The following is a 24,247-nucleotide window of genomic DNA, read 5'->3' on the forward strand; positions in this document are numbered from 1 at the left end:
TAATTGTTTTTGGTGAGTGGTGTAACTACTTTTCATACTCAAATTAGTCATATTGGAAGTGTGTCTTGGTGAGCCATCCTTGTGTTTCCCGTAGACTTGTTTTAACGCTAAATCAGTCGGAGGAGACACGGCAGCTGTCTCGAGGTCTATGAAACGAGCAGGTGTTTATGGCTTTAACTGACAACAAAGGCCACGGTAAAGCAGGAGCTGTCCTTCCATTCAAGGCCGCACGCCACCTAACCTATGAAGCAGGCGTAAAAAGAAACACCTGAAACTAGATCCCCTACACACTGGTCTTCATCAATGATGTGTAGAAACCCTGGATGACTGACAGGGGGCGCAGTATTGAAGCCACCACACAGCCATCTTGGTATTCCTGTATTGAAGCCACCACACAGCCATCTTGGTACTCCTGTATTGTTGTACCTGGCAGCCATCTTGGTATTCCTGTATTGAAGCCCCCACACAGCCATCTTGGTATTCCTGTATTGAAGCCACCACACAGCCATCTTGGTACTCCTGTATTGACGTACCTGGCAGCCATCTTGGTATTCCTGTATTGAAGCCACCACACAGCCATCTTGGTATTCCTGTATTGAAGCCACCACACAGCCATCTTGGTATTCCTGTATTGAAGCCACCACACAGCCATCTTGGTATTCCTGTATTGAAGCCACCACACAGCCATCTTGGTATTCCTGTATTGAAGACATCACACAGCCATCTTGGTATTCCTGTATTGAAGCCACCACACAGCCATCTTGGTACTCCTGTATTGAAGCCCCCACACAGCCATCTTGGTATTCCTGTATTGAAGCCACCACACAGCCATCTTGGTACTCCTGTATTGACGTGCCTGGCAGCCATCTTGGTATTCCTGTATTGAAGCCACCACACAGCCATTTTGGTATTCCTGTATTGAAGCCACCACACAGCCATCTTGGTATTCCTGTATTGAAGCCACCACACAGCCATCTTGGTATTCCCGTATTGAAGCCACCACACAGCCATCTTGGCACTCCTGTATTGACGTACCTGGCAGCCATCTTGGTATTCCTGTATTGAAGCCACCACACAGCCATCTGGGTATTCCTGTATTGACATACCTGGCAGCCATCTTGGTATTCCTGTATTGACGTACCTGTCAGCCATCTTGGTACTGCTGTATTGACGTACCTGGCAGCCATCTTGGTCCTCCTGTATTGACGTACCTCGCAGCCATCTTGGTCCTCCTGTATTGACGTACCTGGCAGCCATCTTGGTCCTCCTCCTCCTCAATTGTAAAACAGATTTAGGTAGCTATAGAAGAGCATTTACATAATGTCTACATTAATTTTAACACGTTTATTCTATTACAGACACTTTCATTCGGACTCCCGAGTGGCGCAGCGGTCTAAGACACCACATCTTAGGGCTAGAGGCATCACTACAGACCCCGGTTCAATTCCAGGCTGTATCACAACTGGCTGTGACTAGGAGTACCATAGGGCGGTGCACAATTGGCCCAGCATCATCTGGGTTAGGGTTTGGCCGGGGTAGGCCGTCATTGTAAATAAGAGTTTGTTTTTAACTGACTTGCCTAGTTAAATAAAGGTTAATTAAAATAATTTTAAATTATATTATAGCACAATTACAGCAGCCATGAAGGTTTTAAGTGATATCACTGAAGCCCTGGACAAAAAACAGCACTGTGTCTCACTTTTTATTGATCTCTCTAAGGCTTTTGATACAGTTGATCATGCTATACTAAGACAGAGATTGTCGAGTGTAGGTCTTTCGTAACATGCAGTTGCATGGTTTGCCAACTATCTGTCTGATAGAACTCAGTGCACTCAATTTGATGGGCTCATGTCTGTTAAATTGTCTGTCTTTAATGGTGAGCCCCAAGGCTCTGTACTTGGTCCTCTCTTATTCACTATTTATATAAATGATTTAGACAAAAATGTCCAAAATGCACAACTTCATTTTTATGCTGATGATACTGTTATTTACTGTTGTGCTGCTGTGCCTCCTTGCAAACTGCTTTTTATACTGTTCAACATACCTTGTGTCAATTGAAGCTTATCCTCAATTACTGATACTAACAAAACAAAACTAATGGTGTTTTCTAATGCAAGATATAGACCTCTGAACCTTTCACCTATTACTTCTTGTCAGGGCAAGGAGACTGAGGTTGTAACCTCATATAAATATCTTGGAATTTTAATTGATGACGAAGCTGAAATTGGGATTTTATTTTAGGAATAAGGCCTGTTTTTCTTTTGAAGCCAGAAGGAGGCTAGTATTGGCTACATTTATGCCTTTACTAGACTATGGGGATATTATATATATGAATGCTTCCGCTCAGTGTTTGAGATCAATTGACATCCTTTACCATGGCACATTGAGATTTATTTTAAACTGCAAAACCCTTACGCACCACTGCACTTTGTATATCAGGGTTGGCTGGCCTTCTCTAGTCACTCATAGGCTCAGTCACTGGTATACTTGTATTTACAAAGCCATTTTGGGTTTACTACCTTTTTATTTGGGCATTTTTATTGTTCAGGAATGTGGTGGGTACTCTCTTCGTTCGCTGGACTTTATCCTGCTAACTGTTCCAAATGTCCCAACTGAATTTGGTAAAAGGGCTTTAATGTCCTCTGCACCATCGTCTTGGAACAACCTTACAAAATACTTTTAAACTGGAAGAACTTGTCCCGATTGGTGTTTTTAAATCTCTGATGAATGATCTTGAGACTGATTCCCTGACCTGTCAATGTCTTTAATTTGCTGTTTTTAATTTTGTTATACTCTTGGGAATTCAATGGTTTTTACTAGATTACTTGTACTTTTTCATGTTGTTTGTCTGTAATTTTTCTAATGACTTGGTGCTGCCTATGAGCCCTTCCTGGTTAAATAAAGGTTAAATAAATAAATACAATTATGTGAGCTAAACATACAAATAAAAATATGAAATAATTTATATAAAAACATTTTCCTTAAAGCACTTTTTTTTGTACTAATGTTACTGTCACCTTAATAAACAAACACATCTTAAATAACATGACATGTATCCTAGAAACATTTAATTGGAATAATGTAGAATTCCATCCATTCCTATGAAGGATGCTCCTACTGAGGAGTACCAATATGGCCGACAGGTGGCTTCGACGCCTCTCATACGCAGCATCAGCTATCCAGGGTTTACATCATCGGTCTTGACAAGGAGAGAGAGAAAAAAACTATCGGCGAGGTTCTCTTCTGCACTGTTCAACCAATACAGCAAATGTCGATGAGTAAAATGGGGGTGTCGCTTCATTGACGTCCAGCAAATGCGGAACTCGCGTGACAGGCTCTCTTTCCAGTTCCCCTGAAAACCGGAACATCCGGCTGTTGGGGACTTAGTAGAGGCTACATGACATCCTGTCACGGTAGACATATAGGTCAGATTCCACTGCTTAGACGTTGCCGGATCTTACAACGGCCTGGATGGGTGTTTTACCAACTAACCACTTACTGTTATAGCATTCTGATAGATGTTGACACTGTCGATGATGTGGCACGCTGCATGCAACGTCTAAGCAGTGGAACAGGACCAATTCAATTCAAGGGGCTTTATTGGCATGGGAAACATGTGTTAACATTGCTAAAGCAAGTGAGGTAGATAATATACAAAAGTGAAATAAACAATAAAAATGAACAGTAAACATTACATATAACCCTAGAATAAAACACAAATGTGCATTGAAGTGATTTCATTGGATAGGAAAGTGAACAAGTTTAGGCCTATTGAAACCTCTTAACAAAAGACAATAGTTTTCATAACAAAGATCAAATTGACCCGTTTTAGCATGTTTTTGTCCATTTTCTAAAAAGTGTTTGTGAGGATGTGTGGTCGGATTGTTGAATCTCTGTCCCGGACCGAGGGGGCGTGTCTAGAGCGTCACCTTTCTCTGACAGCTCAAGCCGCGTTCGGTCTGTACCGACAGCAGCGAACTGACCGACTGTCACAATATCATAACGGCTTTTTCGTTCTATCAACTGTTCGGGAATACAGGATTTTTATTCGAGTAAACAACTATTAGATAATGAACGTATTTGTTCGGTAGAGCTTTATTACTTTGATTGTTTGCAAAGACATTGAACAGTTTGAAAGAGAGAGAGAGAGAGCGCGCAAATTCCGTGGGATAGATTTATTCATCCACAACTGTGTAATGTGTCAATAGAGGTAAGATTTATGACGCTTAAGTATTTCTGTATGTAAATGCTTCTATTGTGTGAACAGTGATTTGGGGAGAGGAGAGTTAAAATAGTGGCTTACGATATTTATTTTCATACTTTATTCATGTTTTCATGAATTCTACAGTATTTGTATCGTGGAGGACAATGCGGTATATCAACTCATAGTCCCTCAACAGTAAACAGAGAGAGCGAGAGATCATCCTAAATGTCCTTTTCTCTCTTTAGTTTTTATCAGCGGCGAATCGTCTTACAGGTTTAGGAGTCTAGCAGAAACAGGTGCGACGTAGCAGCTAGATGCTCCCGAGTGGCGCAGCGGTCTAAGGCACTGCATCTCAGTGCTAGAGGCATCACTACAGACCCTGGTTCGATTCCAGGCTGTATCACAACTGCCGTGACTGGGAGTCCCATAGGGCGGTGCAAAATTGGCCCAGAGTTTGGCCAGGGTAGCCCATCATTGTAACTAATAATGTATTCTTAACTGTCTTCCCTAGTTAAATAAACGTTTTTTTTAAAAGAAATACAAATAATTATATATAAATGCTGATCTTGGGTCTGTTTTAGATTACCCTCACTAATGGTTGAGGGTTAAGATTGGGGGAGGGGAAACTGTCCCTAGATCTGTACTAGGGGCAAACTTCACCCCAGAGCCATGTTGTCGGAGTCTCCTAAACTCTGTAACATCCATTCTGTAAATAAAAACGAAGATTTGCCTAGGCACAGATCTAGGATCAGCGTCCCCAACATCACAATCTTAAACATTGGTGGGGTAAATGCAAAACTGACCCAAGATCAGCATCTAGGAGTAACTACACTCTACTCAGACAATAGGTGTGACGTATGAGAGACTTGTCATGGCAACCTGAGGTCAGGGGTCAGGCTGATGATTGGAGTGGTGTCCAGAAAAAGAGCCTGTTTAAGATAGCTTTAGTGTTATGTCATGATGTACTCTCTGGTCACAGACTGACTGTGTATTTTTACCTACAGTGCACGCAGGTGTGTGTGTGTGTGTGTGTGTGTGTGTGTGTGTGTGCGTACACACTAGTTACAGTATAAACAGTGTTTGCTAAACAGTAAGGTGCCATACAGAAGTAGGTGCTATATCCTACTATGTTAATAAACGTCCCTTTTTCAGGACCCTGTCTTTCAAAGATAATTCATAAAAATCCAAATAACTTCACAGATCTTCATTGTAAAGGGTTTAAAACACTGTTTGCCATGTTTGTTCAATGAACCATAAACAATTCATGAACATGCACCTGTGGAACGGTCGTTAAGACACTACCAGCTTACAGACGGTAGGCAATTAAGGTCACAGTTATGAAAATTTAGGACACTAAAGAGGCCTTTCTATTGACTCTGAAAAACACCAACAGAAAGATGCCCAGGGTCCCTGCTCATCTGTGTGAACGTGCCTTAGGCATGCTGCAAGGAGGCATGAGGACTGCAGATGTGGCCAGGGCAATAAATTGCAATGTCCGTACTGTGAGACGCCTAAGACAGCTCTACAGGGAGACAGGATGGACAGCTGATCGTCCTCACAGTGGCAGACCACGTGTAACAACACCTGCACAGGATTGGTACATCCAAACATCACATCTGCGGGACAGGTACAGGAAGGCAACTTCAAACTTAAGAGCTTGTAATCCTTGAAACTCTACTTCCGGCGCCGACAGAGATGGCCGCCTCGCTTCGCGTTCCTAGGAAACTATGCAGTTTTTAGTTTTTTTACATGTTATTCCTTACATTAGTACCCCAGGTCATCTTAGGTTTCATTACATACAGTCGAGAAGAACTACTGAATATAAGATCAGCGTCAACTCACCATCAGTACGACCAAGAATATGTTTTTCGCGACGCGGATCCTGTGTTCTGCCTTACAAACAGGACAACGGAGCGGATCCCATGCAGCGACCCAAAAAAACGACTCCGAAAAAGAGGGAAACGAGGTGGTCTTCTGGTCAGACTCCGGAGACGGGCACACCGTGCACCACTCCCTAGCATTCTTCTTGCCAATGTCCAGTCTCTTGACAACAAGGTTGATGAAATCCGAGCAAGGGTAGCATTCCAGAGGGACATCAGAGACTGTAACGTTCTTTGCTTCACCGAAACGTGGCTCACTGGAGAGACGCTATCCGAGGCGGTGCAGCCAACGGGTTTCTCCACGCATCGCGCAGACAGAAACAAACATCTTTCTGGTAAGAAGAGGGGCGGGGGCGTATGCCTTATGGCTAACGTGACATGGTGTGATGAAAGAAACATACAGGAACTCAAATCCTTCTGTTCACCTGATTTAGAATTCCTCACAATCAAATGTAGACCGCATTATCTACCAAGATAATTCTCTTCGATTATAATCACAGCCGTATATATCCCCCCCCCAAGCAGACACATCGATGGCTCTGAATGAACTTTATTTGACTCTTTGCAAACTGGAAACCATTTATCCGGAGGCTGCATTCATTGTAGCTGGGGATTTTAACAAGGCTAATCTGAAAACAAGACTCCCTAAATTTTATCAGCATATCGATTGCGCAACCAGGGGTGGAAAGACCTTGGATCATTGTTACTCTAACTTCCGCGACGCATATAAGGCCCTGCCCCGCCCCCCTTTCGGAAAAGCTGACCACGACTCCATTTTGTTGATCCCTGCCTACAGACAGAAACTAAAACAAGAGGCTCCCACGCTGAGGTCTGTCCAACGCTGGTCCGACCAAGCTGACTCCACACTCCAAGACTGCTTCCATCACGTGGACTGGGACATGTTTCGTATTGCGTCAGACAACAACATTGACGAATACGCTGATTCGGTGTGCGAGTTCATTAGAACGTGCGTTGAAGATGTCGTTCCCATAGCAACGATTAAAACATTCCCTAACCAGAAACCGTGGATTGATGGCAGCATTCGCGTGAAACTGAAAGCGCGAACCACTGCTTTTAATCAGGGCAAGGTGTCTGGTAACATGACCGAATACAAACAGTGCAGCTATTCCCTCCGCAAGGCTATCAAACAAGCTAAGCGTCAGTACAGAGACAAAGTAGAATCTCAATTCAACGGCTCAGACACAAGAGGCATGTGGCAGGGTCTACAGTCAATCACGGACTACAGGAAGAAATCCAGCCCAGTCACGAACCAGGATGTCCTGCTCCCAGGCAGACTAAATAACTTTTTTGCCCGCTTTGAGGACAATACAGTGCCACTGACACGGCCTGCAACGAAAACATGCAGTCTCTCCTTCACTGCAGCCGAGGTGAGTAAGACATTTAAACGTGTTAACCCTCGCAAAGGTTGCAGGCCCAGACGGCATCCCCAGCCGCGCCCTCAGAGCATGCGCAGACCAACTGGCCGGTGTGTTTACGGACATATTCAATCAATCCCTATACCAGTCTGCTGTTCCCACATGCTTCAAGAGGGCCACCATTGTTCCTGTTCCCAAGAAAGCTAAGGTAACTGAGCTAAACGACTACCGCCCCGTAGCACTCACTTCCGTCATCATGAAGTGCTTTGAGAGACTAGTCAAGGACCATATCACCTCCACCCTACCTGACACCCTAGACCCACTCCAATTTGCTTACTGCCCAAATAGGTCCACAGACGATGCAATCTCAACCACACTGCACACTGCCCTAACCCATCTGGACAAGAGGAATACCTATGTGAGAATGCTGTTCATCGACTACAGCTCGGCATTCAACACCATAGTACCCTCCAAGCTCGTCATCAAGCTCGAGACCCTGGGTCTTGACCCCGCCCTGTGCAACTGGGTACTGGACTTCCTGACGGGCCGCCCCCAGGTGGTGAGGGTAGGCAACAACATCTCCTCCCCGCTGATCCTCAACACTGGGGCCCCACAAGGGTGCGTTCTGAGCCCTCTCCTGTACTCCCTGTTCACCCACGACTGCGTGGCCACGCACGCCTCCAACTCAATCATCAAGTTTGCGGACGACACAACAGTGGTAGGCTTGATTACCAACAACGACGAGACGGCCTACAGGGAGGAGGTGAGGGCCCTCGGAGTGTGGTGTCAGGAAAATAACCTCACACTCAACGTCAACAAAACTAAGGAGATGATTGTGGACTTCAGGAAACAGCAGAGGGAACACCCCCCTATCCACATCGATGGAACAGTAGTGGAGAGGGTAGCAAGTTTTAAGTTCCTCGGCATACACATCACAGACAAACTGAATTGGTCCACTCACACAGACAGCATTGTGAAGAATGGAACAACCTCAGGAGGCTGAAGAAATTCGGCTTGTCACCAAAAGCACTCACAAACTTCTACAGAAGCACAATCGAGAGCATCCTGGCGGGCTGTATCACCGCCTGGTACGGCAACTGCTCCGCCCTCAACCGTAAGGCTCTCCAGAGGGTAGTGAGGTCTGCACAACGCATCACCAGGGGCAAACTACCTGCCCTCCAGGACACCTACACCACCCGATGTCACAGGAAGGCCATAAAGATCATCAAGGACATCAACCACCCGAGCCACTGCCTGTTCACCCCGCTATCATCCAGAAGGCGAGGTCAGTACAGGTGCATCAAAGCTGGGACCGAGAGACTGAAAAACAGCTTCTATCTCAAGGCCATCAGACTGTTAAACAGCCACCACTAACACTGAGTGGCTGCTGCCAACACACTGACACTGACTCAACTCCAGCCACTTTAATAATGGGAATTGATGGGAAATTATGTAAATATATCACTAGCCACTTTAAACAATGCTACCTTATATAATGTTACTTACCCTACATTATACATCTCATATGCATACGCATATACTGTACTCTATATCATCGACTGTATCCTTATGTAATACATGTATCACTAGCCACTTTAACTATGCCACTTTGTTTACATACTCATCTCATATGTATATACTGTACTCGATACCATCTACTGTATCTTGCCTATGCTGCTCTGTACCATCACTCATTCATATATCCTTATGTACATATTCTTTATCCCCTTACACTGTGTACAAGACAGTAGTTTTGGAATTGTTAGTTAGATTACTTGTTATTACTGCATTGTCGGAACTAGAAGCACAAGCATTTCGCTACACTCGCATTAACATCTGCTAACCATGTGTATGTGACAAATAAAATATGATTTGATTTGATTTGAACTTCCTGAGTTACACCAGGAACGCACAATCCCTCCATCAGTGCTCAGACTATCCGCAATAGGCTGAGAGAGGCTGGACTGAGGGCTTGTTGGCCTGTTGTAAGGCAGGTCCTCACCAGACATCACCGACAACAACGTCGCCTTTGGGCACAACTCACTGCTGCTGGACCAGACAGTACTGGCAGAAAGTGGTCTTCACTGAGGAGTCACGGTTTTGTCTCACCAGGGGTGATGGTCAGATTTGCGTTTATCGTCGAAGGAATGAGCATTACACCGAGGCCTGTACTCTGGAGCAGGATCGAGTTGGAGGTGGAGGGTCCGTCATCTTCTGGGGCGGTGTGTCACAACATCATCGGACTGAGCTTGTTGTCATTGCAGGCAATCTCAACGCTGTGCGTTACAGGGAAGACATCCTCCTCCCTCATGTGGTACCCTTCCTGCAGGCTCATCCTGACATGACCCTCCAGCATGACAATGCCACCAGCCATACTGCTTGTTCTGTGCATGATTTCCTGCAAGACAGGAATGTCAGTGTTCTGCCATGGCCAGTGAAGAGCCCGGATCTCAATCCCATTGAGCACGTCTAGGACCTGTTGGATCGGAGGGTGAGGGCTAGGGCCATTCCCCCCAGAAATGTCTGGGAACTTGCTTAACATCTCACAGCAATAACTGGCAAATCGGGTGCAGTCCATGAGGAGGAGATGCACTGCAGAACTTAATGCAGCTGGTGGCCACACCAGATATTGACTGTTACTTTAGATTTTGACTCCCCCTTTGTTCAGGGACACATTATTCCATTTATGTTAGTCACATGTCTGTAGAACTTGTTCAGTTTATGTCTCAGTTGTTGAATCTTGTTATGTTCATGCAAATATTTACGCATGTTTAGTTTGCTGAAAAATAAACGCAGTGGACAGTGAGAGGACATTTCTTTTTTTGCTGAGTTTATATCCTGTTATGGTACTATATCCTACTATGGTACTATATCCTACTATGGTACTATATCCTACTATGGTACTATATCCTACTATGGTACTATATCCTGTTATGGAACTATATCCTGTTATGGTACTATATCCTGTTATGGTACTATATCCTACTGTGGTACTATATCCTGTTATGGTACTATGGTCTGTTATGGTACTATGGTCTGTTATGGTACTATGGTCTACTATGGTACTATATCCTACTATGGTACTATATCCTACTATGGTACTATATCCTGTTATGGTACTATATCCTGTTATGGTACTATCCTACTATGGTACTATATCCTACTATGGTACTATATCCTACTATGGTACTATATCCTACTATGGTACTATATCCTGTTATGGTACTATATCCTGCTATGGTACTATATCCTACTATGGTACTATATCCTACTATGGTACTATATCCTGTTATGGTACTATATCCTACTATGGTATATAGCACGCGCACACACACACACAGACCGACAGACACAAAGACACACAGGAAATGACTACACACACAGCCAGATTATCAGAGACATAGGAAATGAGTAGTAAATCCCTCAGACGGCCTCATCAACCCCCTGGCCTGTCTGCCCTGTACACACACACAGATTATCATCACAGATGGTGAGAGAGGATTGGGAAGTGATTCTCCCCTGTCACCCGACGACACTGCAGGAATGTGCTGTGCTGTGTGTGTGTGTGTGTGTGTGTGTGTGTGCAGTACATCTGCACAGTCTGTCTGTGACACAGGACTGCACATTGATGTCACACAACATGACAACGGCTTGTTACCGACATGTACTCTGGCCAACCTGGCAACGCCATGTAGGAATACATCGCCTGGCAACCAGGGCATCCGATCTCGAGATGGACGGACAGACTGGTAGATATGGAGAAAATAATAATCAGTCAGTGTTTACTAAATGGTTGACACTCTCTCCCTCTCTCTCCCTCTCCCTCCCTCCCTCTCCCTCCCTCTCTCTCTCCCTCTCTCTCTCCCTCGCTCTCCCTCTCTCGCTCTCTCCCTCTCCCTCCCTCTCTCTCTCCCTCGCTCTCCCTCGCTCTCCCTCTCTCGCTCTCTCCCTCTCCCTCTCTCTCTCTCCTTCTCTCTCTCTCTCCCTTGCTCTCTCTCTCCCTCTCCCTCTCTCTCCCTCGCTCTCTCTCTCCCTCTCCCTCTCTTGCTCTCTCCCTCTCCCTCTCTCTCACCCTCGCTCTCTCTCTCCCTCTCCCTCTCTCTCTCCCTCGCTCCCTCTCTCTCTCCCTCGCTCTCTCTCTCTCTCCCTCTCCCTCTCTTGCTCTCTCCCTCTCCCTCTCCCTCTCTCTCTCTCTCTCTCTCCCTCTCTCTCTCTCTCTCCCTCTCCCTCTCCCTCTCTTGCTCTCTCCCTCTCCCTCTCTCTCTCCCTCGCTCTCTCTCTCCCTCTCCCTCTCTCTCTCCCTCTCTCTCTCTCTCCCTCGCTCTCTCTCTCCCTCGCTCTCTCTCTCCCTCTCCCTCTCTCGCTCTCTCCCTCTCCCTCTCTCGCTCTCCCTACAGAACAACATTCTGTGTTGTGTCTGACGGTCTGTTCCGATGTGATTCCGTGAGGGACTGCCTGACCTGAACCGGAGCGTTGTTCTGCCATGCTGCAGCAGAGGTAAGAGGGAACTTTAAGGAATTCTTAATAAAGTTGGATCACCCGGAACGGAGGCCGCATTCCCATTCCGACCTTTTTTGATCCCGTGAGAGAACAGGAGGGTGACTCCCTGATCTACAACAGATTGGAAAGAGAGAGAAAAAAACGACACCAGAGAAAGTCACGTTTAGTTTTTGTGCTGAGTAGACAAAGTCAAAAAGTTAAAACTGCTCTGTCAAGAGAAGAGAGGGTTCTTGGTAGCTTGCTTGAGGTTCTGAACTGATAATGTTAGGATAATGATAATGGTATGTAATGTTATGATAATGTTATAATTATGATAATGTATGATAATGTACGACAATGATAAAGTTATGGTACTGTTATTGTAATGTTATGATAATGGTATAATAATGATAATGTCACAATAACAATAATGGTAAGATACTAGTAATGTTATGATAATGTTACGATAGTGATAATGTTATGATAATGTTACGATAGCGATAATGGTATGATAATGGTATGATAATGTCACAATAACGATAATGGTAAGATAATAGCAATGGTATGATAATGGTATGATAATGTCACAATAACGACAATGGTAAGATAATAGTAATGTCATGATAATGTTACGATAGTGATACTGCTATGATAATAATAATGGTAAGATAATAGTAATGTTACGATAATGTTACGGTGGTGATAATGGTATGATAATGGTATGATAATGTTATGATAATGTTCACCTTATTTCCGAGCATGTGTTGGCCTGTAAACAATGCTCTCTCTACACCAACACACTGTCTCTGTCCAAGGCTTTCACACGGTATCTGTTTGTTATATCAGGCCTACACATGACTAAATACATTTTTCTTCAAATGTTTATTTTTTGTACAGCTCCAAGCTCAGACAATTTATAGGATTTAAAGTCTAGAAGCTCAAACAATATATCGGATTTAAAGTCTACAAGCTCAGACAATAAATAGGATTTCAAGTCTACAAGCTCAGACAATATACAGTATCAGTCAAAAGTTGACACACCTACTCATTCAAGGGTTTTTCTTTATTTTTACTATTTTCTACATTGTAGGATATTAGTGAAGACATCAAAACTATTAAGTAACACACATGGAATCATGTAGTAACCAAAAAAGTGTTAAACAAATCCAAAAATATTTTAGATTTTAGATTCTTCAAAGTAGCCACCCTTTGCCTTGATTACAGCTTTGCAAACTCTTAGCATTTTCTCAACCAGCTTCACCTGGAAAGCTTTTCCAACGGTCTTGAAGGAGTTCCCATACATGCTGAGCACTTGTTGGCTGCTTTTCCTTCACTCTGCGGTCCAACTCATCCCAAACCATCTCAATTGGTTTGAGGTTGGGTGATTGTGGAGACCAGGTCATCTGATACAGCACTCCATCACTCTCCTTCTTGGTCAAATAGCCCTTAACAGCCAAATAGCATGCCTGTTTCCCAGCCTGTGGTGTGTTGGGTCATTGTCCTGTTGAAAAACAAATGATAATCCCACTAAGCGCAAACCAGATGGGATGGCGTATCGCTGCAGAATGCTGTGGTAGCCATGCTGGTTAAGAGGTTAAGTGTGCCTTGAATTCTAAATAAATCCCAGACAGTGTCACCAGCAAAGCACCCCCACACCATCACACCTCCTCCTCCATGCTTCACGATGGGAACCACACAAGCAGAGATCATGCATTCACCTGTTCTGCGTCTCACAAAGACACGGTGGTTAGAACTAAAAATCTCAAATTTGGACTCATCAGACCAAAGGACAGATTTCCACCGGTCTAATGTCCATTCCTTGTGTTTCTTGGCCCAAGCAAGTCTCTTCTTATTGGTGTCCTTTAGTAGTGGTTTGTTTGCAGCAATTAGACCATGAAGGCCTGATTCACGCATGTGTCTGTTACTTGAACTCTGTGAAGCATTTATTTGGCTGCCATTTCTGAGGCTGGTAACTCTAATGAACTTATCCTCTGCAGCAGAGGTAACTCTGGGTCTTCCTTTCCTGTGGCGGTCCTCATGAGAGCCAGTTTCATCATAGCGTTTGATGGTTTTTGCAACTGCATTTGAAGAAACTTTCAAAGTTCCGTATTGACTGACCTTCATGTCTTAAACCTCTTGGCGTACCGATCCCTTTAGCGAGATAATTTTCGTCAACATCCGCTGAATTGCAGAGCAATTAATTAATTCAAATTAAATTACTAAAAATATTTAATTTTCATGAAATCACAAGTGCAAAGAGCAAAGCACAGCTTAGCTTGTTGTTAATCCACCTGGCGTATCAGATTTCAAAAAAGCTTTACAGCGAAAGCAAACCAAGCGTTTATGTTAGGTCATCTCTCTCAGCAGACAAATCATTACAAACAGAAATGTTCTTACTTATTTATCCCAATATCAGCGTTATAAATGTTTGTGTTTTTTTCGGCTGATTCTCTCTCCTGTGCTCAGGCCCCCCATGTGCCAACCTGCACCAGAGATGTTGCTGATTCTGGGGGGAGAGTGAGGAGTACCTCCCCTGCACTCTCCACTTCCACCCTGCCACCCTACTCCACACCGAGACATGGTTTAGCCCAACCTGTCCAGCAGTCAAGATGATGGCCTCTGTGGTTGCCAACGGAAACAGGAAGAAGTCACTGTCCCTGAAAGGGGTGGACCCAGAAACCTGCATGATCGTCTTCAGAAACCACTGGGCACAGGTAGATACACACCTGTCTGTCTTACTGTCTACCTACCTGTCTACCCGTCTGTCTGTCTGTCTACCTGTACATACCTGTCTGGTTATCTGTCTACCTGCTTGTACACACTTGTCTGTCTGTACTGTACATGCCTGCCTGTCTGTCTGTCTGTCTGCCTGTCTGTCTGTCTACCTGCCTGTCTATCTGTCTACCTACCTGCCTATCTACCTGCCTGTCTACCTGTCTGGTTATCTGTCTACCTGCCTGTACACGCTTGTCTGTCTGTACTGTACATGCCTGTCTGTCTGTCTGTCTGTCTGTCTGTCTGTCTGTCTGTCTACCTGCCTGTCTATCTGTCTACCTACCAGCCTATCTACCTGCCTGTCTACCTGTCTGGTTATCTGTCTACCTGCCTGTACACGCTTGTCTGTCTGTACTGTACATGCCTGTCTGCCTGCCTGCCTGTCTACCTGCCTACCGACCTGTTTGTCTGTCTACCTACCTGTCTGTCTACCTACCTGCCTGTCTAGCTACCTACCTGCCTGTCTACCTATCTGCCTGTCTTCCTACCTGTCTGTATACCTACCTGTCTGCATACCTGTCTACCTGTCTGTCTACCTGCCTGTTGGTCTGTCTACCTGCCTGTCTACCTGTCTGTCTACCTACCTGTCTGTCTGTCTACCTACCTGCCTGTCTAGCTACCTAACTGCCTGTCTACCTATCTGCCTGTCTTCCTACCTGTCTGTCTACCTACCTGTCTGTCTACCTACCTGTCTGTATACCTGTCTACCTGTCTGTCTACCTGCCTGTCTACCTGCCTGTCTACCTATCTGCCTGTCTTCCTACCTGTCTGTCTGTCTACCTGCCTGTCTCAGAGAAATAGAATGAATAGAAAGAGCCTCTCCATTCAAGTCAATGACGTCATAATGGGTGGACTGGCAGTCATTTTGAGTGTACCCTTGCCAGGAAGTAAAAGCAGGAAGTGCATCCTTGCCAGGAAGTAAAAGCAGGAAGTGCACCCTTGCCAGAAAGTAAAAGCAGGAAGTGTACCCTTGCCAGGAAGTTAAAGCAGGAAGTGTACCCTTGCCAGGAAGTAAAAGCAGGAAGTGTACCCTTGCCAGGAAGTAAAAGCAGGAAGTGTACCCTTGCCAGGAAGTTAAAGCAGGAAGTGCACCCTTGCCAGGAAGTAAAAGCAGGAAGTGCACCCTTGCCAGAAAGTAAATGCAGGAAGTGTACCCTTGCCAGGAAGTACAAGCAGGAAGTGTACCCTTGCCAGGAAGTAAAAGCAGGAAGTGCACCCTTCCAGGCTCTTGACTAGCGGGAGGACCCGCTCAATAATATACCATGATAAATTGGATGGTTTTGAAAATGTTGTCCCAACATGGCTCCTGGCTTTCTGTGGCTTTACATTACATAGTACTACTCAATTCCTCATTTTATGATTGGATCCTCCCCGACACAAATTATGCTTTTGGTTTGGCCCCGGTCCTCAGAGGATGTGGTTTGGCCCTGATACCAGAGGACGTGGTTTGGCCTCGGTCCTCAGAGGATGTGGTTTGGCCCTGATACCAGAGGACGTGGTTTGGCCTCGGTCCTCAGAGGATGTGGTTTGGCCCTGATACCAGAGGACGTGGTTTGGCCTCGGTCCTCAGAGGATGTGGTTTGGCCCTGATACCAGAAGACGTGGTTTGGCCTCGGTCCTCAGAGGATGTGGTTTGGCCCCGGTCCACAGAGGATGTGGTTTGGCACCGGTCCTCAGAGGATGTGGTTTGGCCCTGATACCAGAGGACGTGGTTTGCCCTGATACCAGAGGATGTGGTTTGGCACCGGTCCACAGAGGATGTGGTTTGGCCCCGGTCCACAGAGGATGTGGTTTGGCCCTGATACCAGAGGACGTGGTTTGGCCCTGATACCAGAGGATGTGGTTTGGCCCTGATACCAGAGGACGTGGTTTGCCCTGATACCAGAGGATGTGGTTTGGCCCCGGTCCTCAGAGGATGTGGTTTGGCCCTGATACCAGAGGATGTGGTTTGGCCCTGATACCAGAGGATGTGGTTTGGCCCTGATACCAGAGGATGTGGCTTGGCCCCGGTCCTCAGAGGATGTGGTTTGAGAAGAGAGAACAAGTTGCACAAAGCTTGTAAAGATAAAAGAGTGGTAGCTCCTCTCTCTTCTTCTTAACATTCCCGTAACTCTGGAAGATAACTTGTAACAAACTAAGAAGAAGTCACATGGTCAATTCATAACCAATAAGAATTATATAGAAGAGGATATTATTCAAATGAAGGAAGTTTCTATTGTGAAGTAAGGAGATGTGCATCTTGTGTGTGAGCGGTATTTCTCAAAATGACTGATAGTTGGTAACGGTTATATTGGGCTCATTTTGGAGCGTTTAAAGATATCTTTGTTAGTGTTGTACATTAGTGGAATTAGAGGAGGGCTGTTTCTCTGAAACCCGGGCAGTAGGTTCAGGCAGGCATGTTTCTCTGAATCCCAGGCAGTAGGTTCAGGGAGGCCTGTTTCTCTGAACCCCAGGCAGTAGGTTCAGGCAGGCATGTTTCTCTGAACCCCAGGCAGTAGGTTCAGGCAGGCATGTTTCTCTGAACCCCAGGCAGTAGGTTCAGGCAGGCATGTTTCTCTGAACCCCAGGCAGTAGGTTCAGGCAGGCATGTTTCTCTGAACCTCAGGCAGTAGGTTCAGGCAGGCCTGTTTCTCTCCCCAGGCAGTAGGTTCAGGCAGGCCTGTTTCTCTGAACCCCAGGCAGTAGGTTCAGGCAGACCTATTTCCCTCCCCAGGCAGAGGCAGCATGCCTATTTCCCTCCCCAGGCAGAGGCGGCCTGCCTGTTTCCCTCCCCAGGCAGAGGCAGCATGCCTGTTTCCCTCCCCAGGCAGAGGCAGCATGCCTGTTTCCCTCCCCAGGCAGAGGCAGCACGCCTGTTTCCCTCCCCAGGCAGAGGCAGCCTGCCTGTTTCCCTCCCCAGGCAGAGGCAGCATGCCTGTTTCCCTCCCCAGGCAGAGGCAGCCTGCCTGTTTCCCTCCCCAGGCAGAGGCAGCCTGCCTGTTTCCCCCCCAGGAAAAGGCAGCCTGCCTGTTTCCCTCCCCAGGCAGAGACAGCATGCCTGTTTCCCTCCCCAGGCAGAGGCAGCATGCCTGTTCCCTCCCCAGGCAGAGGCAGCCTGCCTGTTTCCCTCCCCAGGCAGAGGCAGCATGCCTGTTTCCCTCCCCAGGCAGAGGCAGCCTGCCTGTTTCCCCTCCCCAGGCAGAGGCAGCCTGCCTGTTTCCCTCCCCAGGCAGAGGCAGCCTGCCTGTTTCCCTCCCCAGGCAGAGGCAGCATGCCTGTTTCCCTCCCCAGGCAGAGGCAGCCTGTCTGTCCGTGTGTCTCACAAACTGACCAGCAGCAGAAATCTATATGTTTAGAAAACACATTTGAATTGAATTGTGGGGGAAATCACCAGTCATGTGTATTCAACCTAATAAACACCGTAAGAATAAATCCAGAATAACCTTCAGTACCTCTCTCTCTCCCTTCCCCTCCCCTACCCCTCTCTCTCTCTCTCTCCCTTCCCCTCCCTACCTCTCTCTCTCTCTCTCCCTTCTCCTCCCTCTCCCCTCCCCCCCCTCTCTCTCTCTCTCTCTCTCTCTCCCTTCTCCCCTACCCCCCCCTCTCTCTCTCTCCCTTCCCCTCCCCTCCCCCTCTCTCTCTCTCTCTCCCTTCCCCTCCCACCCTTCTCCTCCCCCTACCCCCCTCTCTCTCTCTCTCTCTCTCTCTCCCCTTCTCCTCCCCCTACCCCTCTCTCTCTCTCCCTTCCCCTCCCCTCCCCCTCTCTCTCCCTTCCCCTCCCCTACCCCCCTCCCTCTCTCTCTCTCTCCCTTCCCCTCCCCTACCTCTCTCTCTCTCTCCCGTCCCCTCCCCTACCCCCTCTCTCTCTCCCTTCCCCTCCCCTACCCCTCTCTCTCTCTCTCCCTTCCTCCTCCCCCTCCCCCTACCCCTCTCTCTCTCTCTCTCTCCCTTCTCCTCCCCCTACCCCTCTCTCTCACTCCCTTCCCCTCCCCTCCCCCTCTCTCTCTCTCTCCCTTCCCCTCCCCTACCCCTCTCTCTCTCTCTCCCTTCTCCTCCCCCTCCCCCTCCCCCCTACCCCTCTCTCTCTCTCTCTCTCTCTCTCTCCCCCTTCTCCTCCCCCTACCCCTCTCTCTCTCTCCCTTCCCCTCCCCTACCCCTCTCTCTCTCTCTCTCTCCCTTCTCCTCCCCCTCCCCCTACCCCTCTCTCTCTCTCTTCTCTCTCTCTCTCTCCCTTCCCCTCCCCTCCCCCTCTCTCTCTCTCTCCCTTCCCCTCCCCTACCCCTCTCTCTCTCTCTCCCTTCTCCTCCCCCTCCCCCTACCCCTCTCTCTCTCTCTCTCTCTACCCCTCTCTCTCTCTCTCTCTCTCCCCCTTCTCCTCCCCCTACCCCTCTCTCTCTCTCCCTTCCCCTCCCCTCCCCCTCCCTCCCTTCCCCTCCCCTACCCCCCTCCCTCTCTCTCTCTCTCCTCCCTTCCCCTCCCCTACCTCTCTCTCTCTCTCCCGTCCCCTCCCCTACCCCCTCTCTCTCTCCCTTCCCCTCCCCTACCCCTCTCTCTCTCTCTCCCTTCCCCTCCCCTACCCCCCTCTCTCTCTCCCTTCCCCTCCCCTACCCCCCTCTCTCTCTCCCGTCCCTCCCCTACCCCCTCTCTCTCTCTCCCTTCCCCTCCCCTACCCCTCTCTCTCTCTCCCTTCCCCTCCCCTACCCCTTTCTCCCTTCCCCTCCCCCCCTTTCCCTCTCTCTATCTCCAATCCCCTCCACCTCTCTTCCTCCCTTCCCCTACCCCTCTCTCTCTCCCTTCCCCTCCCCTACCCGCCTCTCTCTCTCTCCCTTCCCCTCCCCTACCCCCCTCTCTCCCTCCTCCCTTCCCCTACCACTCTCTCTCCCTTCCCCTCCCCCCCTCTCTCCCTTCCCCTCCCCTACCCCTCTCTCTCTCCCTTCTACTTTCTCTCTCTCTCCTCCCTTTCCTCTCTCCTTCCTCCCCCACTCCCTCTCCCTCCTCTCTCCCTCCCTTTCCTCTTCCTCCTTCCTCCCCCACTCCTCCTCTCCTCCCTCCCCCTCTCTCCCCCCTCAGGTGGTGAAGATCTTGGAGAAACATGATCCTGTCCATAGCCGGTCCGGTGTCTACCTTCGCCTCGGTCCTGTCCCCGGTGACGAGGCCAGCGCGGTACAGAACTACGTAGAACACATGCTGTTCCTGTTGATGGAGGAGGAAAGTTCACTTTTTATAGATCTGTCATTCTCATTGAAAGCCACATCTGATAAGCAGTAGATCCATTCTATGTGAGATATTTCTGTGCTCCCCCTCCATGCTACCAGCATGGTAGTCATACTGTAGATAAGCAGATGTACACGGATAAATAGACAATAAAGCATTTCAGTTAAAATACAAAGTGAACAACATAAAGCAGAGTTAATTGAATGACAGAAGTGTTTTTGACGTCCTTAGGAGCCGGGCCAGGGCGGAGCGATGGGAGCCATCCTAGAGTTTGTGGTTGTAGAAGGCGTGATGGAGAGACTGTTCCTCTGGAGTCTGAGACGACACTTCACTGATGATATGAAACTGGAACAAGTGATTTTTTTTTGGACCTGTTATTTATCAATCAATCAATCAATCATTCAAGTACCTTATAGATGCCCAGCTTAAAACCCCCCAAAACAATGAAGAGGCTAGGAACCCTGGAAGGAAGGGTTATTATTGACTGTTTTAGTGACAGGGTGAGTAATTGATAATGCTTATCCCCAATCTCTCTCTCTGCCCCCCTCCATCTCTGTCTCTGCCCCCTCCATCTCTCTCTCTCTGCCTCCCTCCATCTCTCTCTCTGCCCCCCTCCATCTCTCTCTCTGCCTCCCTCCATCTCTCTCTCTCTCTGCCCCCCCCATCTCTCTCTCTCTGCCCTCCTCCATCTCTGTCTCTGCCCCCCTCCATCTCTCTCTCTCTCTGCCCCCTCCATCTCTCTCTCTCTGCCTCCCTCCCTCCATCTCTGTCTCTCTGCTCCCCTCCATCTCTCTCTCTCTGCCCCTCCTCCATCTCTCTCTGTCCTCCTCCATCTCTCTGTCTCTGCCCTCCTCCATCTCTCTGTCTCTGCCCCCCTCCATCTCTCGCTCTCTGGCCCCCTCCATCTCTCTCTCTGCCCTCCTCCATCTCTCTGTCTCTGCCCTCCTCCATCTCTCTGTCTCTGCCCTCCTCCATCTCTGTCTCTGCCCCCCTCTATCTCTCTCGCTCTCTGGCCCCCTCCATCTCTCTCTCTCTGGCCCCCTCCATCTCTCTCTCTGCCCTCCTCCATCTCTCTCTCTCCGCCCTCCTCCATCTCTCTCTGCCCGCCCTCCTCCATCTCTCTCTGCCCTCCTCCATCTCTCTGTCTGCCCTCCTCCATCTCTCTGTCTCTGCCCCCCTCCATCTCTCTCTCTCTCTGCCCCCCTCCATCTCTCTCTCTCTCTGGCCCCCTCCATCTCTCTCTCTCTGCCCCCCTCCATCTCTCTCTCTGCCCCCCTCCATCTCTCTCTCTCTACCCCCTCCATCTCTCTCTCTGGCCCCCTCCATCTCTCTCTCTCTGTCCCCCTCCATCTCTCTGACCCCCTCCATCTCTCTCTCTCTGGCCCCCTCCATCTCTCTCTCTGGCCCCCTCCATCTCTCTCTGTCCCCCTCCATCTCTCTCTCTGACCCCCTCCATCTCTCTCTCTGCCCCCCTCCATCTCTCTCTCTGCCCCCCTCCATCTCTCTCTCTCTCTCTCTCTGGCCCCCTCCATCTATCTCTCTCTCTGCCCCCCTCCATCTCTCTCTGCCCCCCTCCTCTATCTCTCTGGCCCCCTCCATCTATCTCTCTCTCGCCCCCCTCCATCTCTCTCTGCCCCCCTCCATCTCTCTCTCTCTGACCCCCTCCATCTCTCTCTGGCCCCCTCCATCTCTCTCTCTCTGTCCCCCTCCATCTCTCTCTCTGACCCCTCCATCTCTCTCTCTGCCCCCCTCCATCTCTCTCTCTCTCTGGCCCCCTCCATCTATCTCTCTCTGCCCCCCTCCATCTCTCTCTGCCCCCCTCCATCTCTCTCTGACCCCCTCCATCTCTCTCTCTCTGGCCCCCTCCATCTCTCTCTCTGTCCCCCTCCATCTCTCTCTCTGACCCCTCCATCTCTCTCTCTCTGCCCCCCTCCATCTCTCTCTCTGCCCCCCTTCATCTCTCTCTCTGCCCCCCTCCATCTCTCTCTCGCCCCCTCCATCTCTCTCTCTCTCTGCCCCCCTCCATCTCTCTCTCTCTCTGCCCCCCTCCATCTCTCTCTCTCTGGCCCCCCTCCATCTCTCTCTATGCCCCCCTCCATCTCTCTCTCTCTCTCTCCTACCCTCCATCTCTCGCTCTCTCTCACCCCTCCATCTCTCTCTCTCTATGCCCCCCTCCATCTCTCTCTCTATGCCCTCCATCTCTCTCTCTCTGACCCCTCCATCTCTCTCTGACCCCCTCTTCCATCTCTCTCTCTGACCCCTCCACCCCCTCTCTGACCCCTCCATCTCTCCTCTCTATGCCCCGCCCCCCCAACACCACACTCCCCTTCTCTCCCCTCTCTGCAACAGCTGAGGATGTACCAGATGTTACTGTCTAGGTGAGATAGCTCTCTTGCACCACAAACCTGTTCTACGACCCTTAATGATGCTGTTATCTTCCTGTGCTGGAGCTGGGAGTGGAGGAAGAGGAGGAGGGTCAGTGGAAGCAGAGTTGGTGCTCCTGCTTAACCAGCTGTGTGGTGCGCTGGCTAAGGACCCCTCAGTGTTAGGTGGGTTCTGGTTCTGTGTTCTGCAAGATAAATGGACAATTAAGTCGTTTTCTGATTTCTTCTTCCTCCTCCTCTTCAGAGTTATTCTTCCACACCAGTGAGGACCAGGGGGCAGCCAACTTCCTGCTCTTCTCCCTGCTGATCCCCTTCACGCATCAGGAAGGCAGCGTAGGACAGCAGGCCCGGGACGCTCTGCTGCTCATCATGCAGCTGTCGACCTACAACCCCAGAGTCGCTACACACATCACAGACAACACATACTTCTGTCCTGTGAGCCGGTTACCGTAGTCACCGTCTTGTAGTCACTCATCTTTATCGCCCCTCCACTCCCCCCTCCTCCCCCCTCCCCCTCCACCCCCCCTCTCTCCTCCCCCCCTCCCCCTCGACCCCTCCTCCCCCTCTCCTCCCCCTCCCCCCTCTCCCTCCCCCCCCTTCTCCCCCCCCTCCACCCCCTCTCCTCCCTCTCCCCCTCTCCTCACCCCCCTCCCCCTCTCTTCTCACCCTCCCCCCTCTCCTCCACCCCCCCTCTCCCTCCCCCTCCACCCATCTCCCCTCTCCCCTCCTCCCCCTCCCCCTCTCCTCACCCTCCACCCCCCTCCCCCTCTCCTCCTCACCCCCCCACCCCCCTTCCCCTCCCCTCTCCTCCTCCCTCTCCCCTTGCCTTCCCCTCCCCCTCCCCTCAGTGAGTGAGAGGTAAAGGCTGAGCTCATTACTCCTTATGTAATAGGCCTTAATATGATTACAATGGAGAGAGGGAGGAGAGAGAGGAGAGAGGAGGGAGGAGAGAGGAGGGAGGAGAGAGGAGAGAGGAGAGAGGAGATTGGGGATACGGGGTGACAGAAGGGAGAGATAAAGAAGGGAACAGAGAGAGAGAGGAGAGAGGAGAGAGGAGGGAGGAGAGAGGAGAGAGGAGAGGAGGGAGGAGAGAGGAGAGAGGAGGGAGGAGATTGGGAATACGGGGTGACAGAAGGGAGAGATAAAGAAGGGAACAGAGAGAGAGAGGAGAGAGGAGGGAGGAGAGAGGAGAGAGGAGGGGAGGAGAGAGGAGAGAGGAGAGAGGAGAGAGGAGATTGGGGATACGTGGTGACAGAGGGGAGAGATAAAGAAGGGAACAGAGAGAGAGAGGAGGGAGGAGTGAGGAGAGAGGAGATTGGGGATATGGGGTGACAGAAGGGAGAGATAAAGAAGAGAGAGAGAGGAGGGAGGAGAGAGGAGAGAGGAGAGAGGAGGGAGGGAGAGAGGAGGGAGGAGAGAGGAGAGAGCAGGGAGGAGTGATAGGAGGGAGGAGAGAGGAGAGAGGAGAGAGGAGAGAAGAGGGAGGAGATAGGAGGGAGGAGAGAGGAGAGAGGAAGGAGGAGAGAGAGGGAGGAGGGAGGAGAGAGGAGAGAGGAGATTGGGGATACGGGGTGACAGAAGGGAGAGATAAAGAAGGGAACAGAGAGAGAGAGGAGAGAGGAGGGAGGAGAGGAGGAGATTGGGTATATGGGGTGACAGAAGGGAGAGATAAAGAAGTGAGAGAGGAGGGAGGAGAGAGGAGGGAGGAGGGAGGAGAGAGGAGGGAGGAGAGGAGGGAGGAGAGAGGAGGGAGAGAGAGGAGTTGTCCACTTGCTCTTGTAAGTATCAGACCAGTGAAAAAGATCAGTAAACCACTTTCTCCCGGTGGAACTGTGTGTGACTGTACCAGATTTAGCCCATGGAGCTGACCTCAATCTAGAGATGGGGGATTAGGACGCTGTGACCTGATTGGTTGATCGCCTCGGCGCTCTTAGCCTCCTGCTAACTCCAACACCA

The 24,247-nt window shown here is 49.2% G+C and overlaps 1 protein-coding gene across 1 annotated transcript in view; it reads left to right on the plus strand.

The window, feature by feature from the left end:
- The first annotated feature begins 3,940 nt into the window (after positions 1 to 3,940).
- Positions 3,941 to 24,247, plus strand: part of LOC118942819 (FHF complex subunit HOOK-interacting protein 1A-like) — a 34,039-nt gene continuing 13,732 nt past the window's right edge. The window contains 8 exon segments of the mRNA XM_090213386.1: positions 3,941 to 4,210; positions 11,858 to 11,957; positions 14,406 to 14,653; positions 19,764 to 19,899; positions 20,137 to 20,261; positions 22,257 to 22,285; positions 22,287 to 22,456; positions 22,536 to 22,726. Of these exon segments, the coding sequence (XP_090069512.1) occupies positions 14,549 to 14,653; positions 19,764 to 19,899; positions 20,137 to 20,261; positions 22,257 to 22,285; positions 22,287 to 22,456; positions 22,536 to 22,726 (756 nt within the window). The 5' untranslated portion in view covers positions 3,941 to 4,210; positions 11,858 to 11,957; positions 14,406 to 14,548.

The sequence above is a fragment of the Oncorhynchus mykiss genome, chromosome 21, assembly GCF_057628025.1.
Source record: "Oncorhynchus mykiss isolate SJ-2025 chromosome 21, ASM5762802v1, whole genome shotgun sequence".
NCBI classification, from domain to species: Eukaryota; Metazoa; Chordata; class Actinopteri; order Salmoniformes; family Salmonidae; genus Oncorhynchus; species Oncorhynchus mykiss.